This window comes from Cicer arietinum, chromosome 8, assembly GCF_000331145.2.
Source record: "Cicer arietinum cultivar CDC Frontier isolate Library 1 chromosome 8, Cicar.CDCFrontier_v2.0, whole genome shotgun sequence".
NCBI lineage: Eukaryota > Viridiplantae > Streptophyta > Magnoliopsida > Fabales > Fabaceae > Cicer > Cicer arietinum.
In genome coordinates, this window is record NC_021167.2 from 1,697,847 (window position 1) to 1,706,062 (window position 8,216).

The following is an 8,216-nucleotide window of genomic DNA, read 5'->3' on the forward strand; positions in this document are numbered from 1 at the left end:
GTTTTGTTTGGAATTGTGTGATAGCATGTTTGATTGTAAAACTATTTCGAAACTCAAGTTGTCGTGGTAAATGTGTTGAAATTGCTAAGTGTTATGTATTGATTATTGTGTGTAAGTGTGATGGATTGCAAAACTATTTCGAAACCCAATTTGTCGTGGTGATCGTGTGGGAATTGCTAAGTGTTAAGATGTGGAATTGTGTATGAATGATATTGAGTTAGTTTATGTATTTTTGGAACGATAAGCAGGGAAATCGATTTCCCAATCGATTTGGGAAGTTACAGGGGCTCAGCTATCCTGTCAATCGATTGGCATTAACTCAGGGGCTCAGCTATCCTGTCAATCGATTGCCCAATCGATTGAATTAAACCCAGAATTCAAATTTCACTAAAAACCTTTAGGAAATCGATTTGGAAATCGATTGGCTTAGTAGAAATTCTTATTTTGAGTTAGATAACAGATTGCTCATTGATTTATCAATGTTTTGGTTAGTTATGTATTACTTGATGGATTGAGAACTTTATTTTGTTTTCATTGTTATTTGGCATGTGTTATATGAACTTTTAGCATATGGAAAACCCTTTTAAGGTGCATGCTAAGTTGAAAGGTTATTTTGTGCATTTAAAAACTTAAATGTTATGTGTTAATTGTTAATTTCGGTTGGTGACCTTTTACAACTATTGTGGAAATCTGGGCTTTGCCCTCAGATGAGAGCCAGGACGATCATACCGGTTCGTACCCTACGGACGAGAATGTAGATGGGAATGCTTGACTGGAGCTATGTTAGGAGGATCTCACGGGGCGCGTGGAGATCACTCAAGGTGTATAGCTATAATTTTTTGGTAGAATGATCAGATTAGGATGACATAGAGGGAACATATGTCTTTCTTTTGGATTACGTTATTTTGAACTGAAAACTGTACTTTTACTAATATTGTCAGTATGACATCTTATTTGAATGGGTTCCATGTATCATTTGTTGTTGTGTAAATACTTTGGATTCATATTTTGAGAAACTTTTCTACTGCTTGTAAATTATAATGACTCAATTATTTATCCAAAGGCATTACCTCATTTATCTCCCTGTTTTATTTTAATTTATTTTTTTTTAAAAAAATACACCCTCGCTTAGAAAAACGGGGTGTTACATAGCCTATTAATATTATAGAGGATAGTAGATATGTCTATGTTGAGAAGTATCATAGTATATGTCTCTATATATGCAGTTTGTAATTATAATTGTACTCGAGTTCGTAGTCACATGGATAACAACCTTAATATTCATTCATGTATCTTGAAGATACGTAGCTATCATATCTTTTATTTGCGTTTGAATAAAAATAAATTGATAAATCACAAAAGTATCATATTTAACACAATTAAAAAATCATTGTCTCCTAAGTACAATTTATAAACATATATGATAGATGTAAAGAGATTTGTTACAGTGAGACACGTATTCGAACTCATGATACTTCTATTCTCTACGTTTAGTCTGTAGGAGTTTCATCGTTGGATTTTTTAGAACGCAAAAAAATATTCAAAATTTTATACTATTGAATATCACGAAAATATTAAACTATAATATTTTTTTAGATGATTAATAAATTATAATTTTTAAATTATCCAAATAACATTATATTAAATTATGTAAATATTTATTTGATTTAGTGATACTAATCCAAACAAAACAACACAAAAATTAATAACTAAACTAAATAGAAGTTTATTTAAAAAAAACATAAAATAAAATTTAGAAAGTAGTTACATTTTTATAAAATTATTTGTTAACTTTTTATATGTCTTTGTTATGAATTTTTATACAACACAAACAAAAAGCACGAAGAGTTTGATCAGTTAACGTTGAGATTTTATTTGCATATATATTTAGATTGATAACTTAAATATTATTTACAATGATAAAATGTATGTCTTCTTTGATATATCTGTGTTGTATCTATCATATATATATATATATATATATATATATGAGAGTGAGACATATCGGATAATAAAGTAGGTATACTCACATTCATAGTTATTCATAATTCATATTTTTACTCAATCCACTGTGAGTAATTTTTATGGATACTTAATTAGTATCAGTCTAGTTGCCATTCCTTAAATTTGTTATAGTTCCATTAGACCCCTTATTATTAAGTTCTTTTTAATTTCATCGGAGATAGGACTAGCTGATGGAGTAATAACAAAATAAAGGAGCTGCAATTCAGTTGATAAATCATGAAAAATTGTATAATTTTATTCTTAAGTTCATAAATACACAAACTATAAAAATGCTAAGATTATTATGATGTGAGATTTATGCTATAGTTTGTTATCAGAAAAGACACCTCTATTAATAGCTCTGGTATCATTTATAGGATAAAATAAAAAAAGATATAAAAAACTATTGTTTTAATTAATTATTTTAATTTTTTAATTATTTTTTACATATATACATTTATTAAAAAAAGTGTGATATTAAATATTTATTAATAATATTAAAAATAAATAAATATTTTAAATGAGGATATAAAAGTAATTTAAACAATAAATACAGTTTAAAATCATAATTTTATTAAAATAAATCTTCAATTTGTTATGCAAGACCGAAAAGGAGTACTACATTTAGGTGAAAAATAGAAAGAAGTTCAGTCTATTTGAAGGATGTTGTCCTTTATGTTTGTAAAACGAAAAAAGAAATCATAACTCTTAAAAAGATATAGACGAGTAGAATGCTTTTACATATTATCCTCATAAACAACACTAAGAGATGCTTCTGATTGTAAAGCTCATCTTTGATGGTAGTAATATTCATTTTCATAGTCCTTAATTATCAAGATTTGCATCTTTCTTGCATGATCCTTATTGTATAATCATAACCTATACTTTAGATGAAAATAGACAAATATTTTGCAATTAAATTGATTATATACTCACTCAATTAAAATAAACAATTGAAACCAAAGGAAAAAAAAAAAGAATTAAGTAATTAATGGCAAAATAATTAGATTCTTATTATGATGATGAGAATGTGATTAAAATTGAAGGGGAATAATGCACTTAATGGCAGTAAATAAAATAATGTTAATATTATAATTTATCATATATGAAGCACAAAATGATTCCAAACTCCACTTTTGACCAACACAACCTAGCAAATTAAAATTAATACTAAAACTACCTTCAACACCCTATCATTGCTATAGATATATTAGAAGACGAATATATTGTTCCCATTAACATAACTCTAGAGACCTCCTAGAGAGAAAAATGGGTGCTTTTAATTAGTCCAACAAAAATTAGTCTTTTGATTTGTACTAATTCCTTAGAATATTTTCTAGCAATTTATTAATGATAATCAAACAGAAAAGAAGATGAAAATGTAATTTATTGTTCTGAGTATCAATCCTCAACGGACAGACCTAGAGCTATAAAATTAAAAATATGTCGTTGGCAGACAGAAAAAAAAAGTAAGGTAGTATTTTTTTATATATATCTTATTGGATTAAATATATGTTTGATCTTTATAAAATTATTCAGCAATTAATTTTAATTTTGACTAAAATAAAATATATTTAATTATTCATCAATTTTAAATTTTTTAAATGACTTTATGCAAACATGCTTAGAACTTTATAATATAAAAATTCCACAGAAAATTTTAAAAAAATTAATATCAAATAAATTAAATATAAAATTAAATATAAAATTAAATGTAAAAAAATTTACGATCAAAATAATGAAAATATAAACTTAAAATTGAATTTAAACTCATTTTTTGTAAATTTTTTTTTATAGTATTGCAAATGTATTTAAAAAAATTATTTAAATATATATGTTCAATTAATAATAAAGATTAAAATTGTATGCATCAAAATTTAATCGGATTAAAAATTATAATTTAAAAAAAAAACTAGAATTAAAAATTAAAAATTTATAAGAATAGAAAATATATTTAACCCCATCTTATATAATCTAAAGTACCGTAGTATTAACTGTGAAACTTTTGGCTAGAATAACACTGGGAAAGGTTCAAAACTTTAGAGTTACCCTTTTATCTCTAAGCCTAATAAGCAGGTCAATTCATCATTTCATTTTGCCAAGTTAAGTTGATAAAATTTATTTCTTGTATGCACCGTATAAAAGACTTCTGATCTACGGTTTTGATTTTTCATGTAAGGTGTTAAAATTTTGTGTTCAAATGATGGATTAGTATACATGAGGTTCTTTTTGAGTAACTATGAATTGAATCAAAAACAAAACTACTAATTGTATAAAAAAAATAAAACTACTAATATTTAAAAAATAATTCTAATTTTCCTTAATGATGATTCTTGACTGTGATAGCTTTTTTATAAATAAAAAAACATATAAGTATAAATAGAAAATATTTAATCAATATTTGGGAAACAACACTTAAAAGAGTACATATGAATCTCTCATCTTTATCCTTCTATATCTTTACATCTTTATCCTACTAAATATCTTAAAATTGGAATTAGGTTCAGATAATTGAATTGAATTGTTGTTTTTGCTTAATATGTTAATTGGAAAAATGATGATTGAGTTGAATATGAATTAAGGATATGTGTCCTGCATTTGGCATAGAATCTTATTCATATTTATTCTTCAATCTTTTTATCGAGATAATCTCTTGTGTAATAAAAGTCATTGTTTTCTCCAAAATTATTAAGGTTTCAAATTTGTTTTTTTTTTACTTATAAATGAAACCACATTATTTTCTTTTTATATTTTTTTCTCTCTCTTTAAATAATTAGAAAGTTAGTATTAGTTTGAAATTGTATTTAGATGTTATTTATAATTTATTTATTTTAATAAATTTAAATAAAATAGTTTGAATTTTTGATATTTCATTTTATAAAAATATAATATTTTAAAATAATTTATAATTATTAAATTTATATTTACATTTTTTTATTATAAGTCCAATTTTTTAGATTCAAAGATGGTGTGAAAAAACATTAAAATGGTTTGTAAGTGAAGTGCAAAGGACTTTTCACCAAGTTAATGGAATTTAACTTGCTTAATGAACTTGAATGATGTAATTCATGTGATAAGAGAACAAATTAATTGAACCTCCTAATGAGTGTCTCTTAGAATTCAAATTCTCTTCCTAAGGATTAGAGTGTGTAATCACTCGCATTGAAACACTTTTGAACTTGATATGCAATTTTTTCCAGCGATGGAAATACTATTTTGTTTCTCTTTAAAATTTTGCTAAAAACCAAATTTGAAAAAGAAAAAAAAAACACTGCAACACGATTTGCCATAATTAGTTGGGTGAATAAACTTTCAAAATTGAGCTTTTGAAAATTTTGGTGTTGAATGCATAGTGAGTCTTCTATTTTAAAATTATTATAGATTTTAATGTTCATATACATATACTTTCAGTGTAAAATATTTTATATAATTAATAAATCATGATAATTATATGAGTAATTTTATAAATAGTTATAGTATTTTTGTGCCACTTATATAAATTGAATTTGAAAGTAAAACTTACACATAAAATAATGTTTTTAATAACAAAAGTTCAGAATGTTAGTATTATTATTATCTAGTTTTTTTAAGATGGATTTTAAAAAGTGTCACATAACAAGGATAAATTATCCTTCACTTTTTAATGTAAACATTAATTATTTTTTAATTAATAATAAAAATATAATCTTCTCTTTTATTTATATACTTTTCAAACTATGTAAAATAAGAAATCACTCCTTGTGGGATTATTATAAAAAAATGGTGGGTCCAATATGCATGACAGCATGAGATGATCCCACTTTTGTTGTGTGTTTGAAGAGAATCAGATGCTGTTCCGAATCTTTACCTATTAACAAATATATTGTTTCCACGTGTGACAACTATCTCTTTGCACCTAGGATCATCCAATGATTGAATCAACATCAATGCAAATGCAACTGTAGTGTCAATTATTGATAATAATTCAAACAATAAGGTTATATTAAAAATAAATGGAGCTAAAAAGAACCTTTCTATTGAATCATGTAAAAAGGCATTGTAAAAAAGTTTCTGAGGAGACATTTTAGCATCATACAAAAAGACAAACAACTGTGGCTATACATTGGTTAGCAATAGTGACAACTTCATGGTCTAGTCTCCAATTTTTTTTTAATTTACCAAGATACATTTCAAATATTAAATTTTTATATTTGACTTAACTATTTCTTACAAAATCGTCTTATAATGAGAAATACCGTTTTTTATGAATTCATTTTAGATCTTTATCTTTATTCTATAAATGAATTTTGGATTATATTCTATTATAACCTCTCACACTCAACACTATTATAAATTGTGAATGGTTTGATCGAAGGATTCTAATATCGTATTAGATTTTTATGTCTCAAAGGAACTTTTTTATGATGGACTTCAACTACAACCAACCTCTCCCTTGACAGAAAATCTATCTAGATTCTAATAATGCATTGTCTTTGACTAAACTACTTCCCTAAACCCGAATGACAGAAAACCTTCATTGTATCACACAAGTTAGTTTTTCTATTCAATCAAATATTGAGAATTCTCTCAGCAATTCACCTTCAACTACATGTTTCTATAATTTTATCACAAAGACTATTTTAAATGAAATGGTATATATATACTTGTGGGAAAGCAATTTAAAAGATAACCAAGGAATTGTGCAGAACAGATGACATCAATAATGTCACCAAGAGAAAAGCCTTACTGCATTAGATATATGAATATACACACTCCTGCACACATATAAAAACTAGAATCCCAACAAAACGGTTGCATCAATGTGACAGCTTAAATCATATGCACAACAATGCCTCATACTTCCACATAAAACAAAAGATAATAAATTGATCACGTGTGTTAATTGGCATATATCTGTATGAATTGGGAAATAATAACATAGTAATAAAAAAAATCTATGGAAGAAGGATCATTACAAAATTTATATAAGGATCCATACTAAGCATGTGAAGTTAACCAAAAAGGAATAATTTTAAAATGGAAGGCATCTCATACAGTATGCACAAGTTCTATTATAGATCTTTTGTATAAATCTAGTTTCCTAACAAGATAAAAAATAAATAAATAAATAAATCTATGTTGAAGCATGAATTTGGACATTTTCACTAAACCTGGTAAATTTGTTTAATGTTTCACGTGTTGATATGGTATCTGGATGATCTTCACCGCAAATCGAAGTCCTAATAAAAACAGCCTTCCTGACCAAATCTTCCCCAACCTTAAATTGAGCACATCTTAGCATTAGCTTCGCCGTGGTCTCAAGAACGGTGGCTCGACACAAAGCTAGCTCTTGCCAGAGACAAGGATTCAACTGAGCATTAGTCTTGATTGACCTCCAACAAAGTGTTTTGTCGAACCACTTGTCAACTGGGGTAATAAATGCTTGATCTGCAGCTTCCAGTGCATTGGTGCACAGACGCAGAAGCTCGAGAGCCGGAGTGCACCGCGAGTACGTAATGAATGTGTGAATTGCAAGAGGCAGAACCACTCTTTTGACAAGACATAAAAGCTCGGACACCTTGAGCTCAACAACTACATCGTCGTGGCCAAATCCAAATAATAGAAAGCATGCAGCCCATGAATGTTCCAGATTTTGAGATATCGACCCGTGACTGATCATAGCTTGTATCATTGCTTGTGCAGCTACGGTATCTTCTCTTTTCCGACCATATAGTTTGACGAGCTCGTTAAAATGGATATACTCTTGCTTCGTACTACTCCTTGCAATATTAAATCTTAGAAGCAAAGAAGATGCTTCTAGTTCTGATTTTCTGGTGTATGATAATGTGAATTGACATGTTAATAATTTCATTATTTTTCGCCATAAACAGACCTGGTGACATTTTTCTGGTATCTTGTGAGCAGCAAGTGCTAACAAGGAAACAGGAATTGCACCGGGCGCAAACCATCCACTTACCAGCACCATTCTGGTGGCCAAGCTTCTTGGGCCATCCGCATGATCGAATATTGAAAAACAAACATCGAAAAGCTGCAAAAGGAAAGTGTTCTTCTTTAACATGTGTGCTTCTTTAGCACTCCACGACATGTCCTTCAAAGGCATTCTATTTATGGTATCTAGGAGCCTGCTCGGGGTTATAGGTAATTCGGTCAAAATTGCACCAACAATGGCAAGGCCCAAAGTTAACCTCCCAACTTTCTCCTCAATAACTCTA

The 8,216-nt window shown here is 27.7% G+C and overlaps 1 protein-coding gene across 1 annotated transcript in view; it reads right to left on the minus strand.

Moving 5' to 3' along the window:
* Positions 1-6,843: 6,843 nt before the first annotated feature.
* LOC101494234 (uncharacterized) overlaps positions 6,844-8,216 on the minus strand; it is a 5,421-nt gene continuing 4,048 nt past the window's right edge. The window contains exon 4 of the mRNA XM_073364508.1: positions 6,844-8,216. Coding sequence (XP_073220609.1) covers positions 7,118-8,216 — 1,099 coding nt within the window. The 3' untranslated portion in view covers positions 6,844-7,117.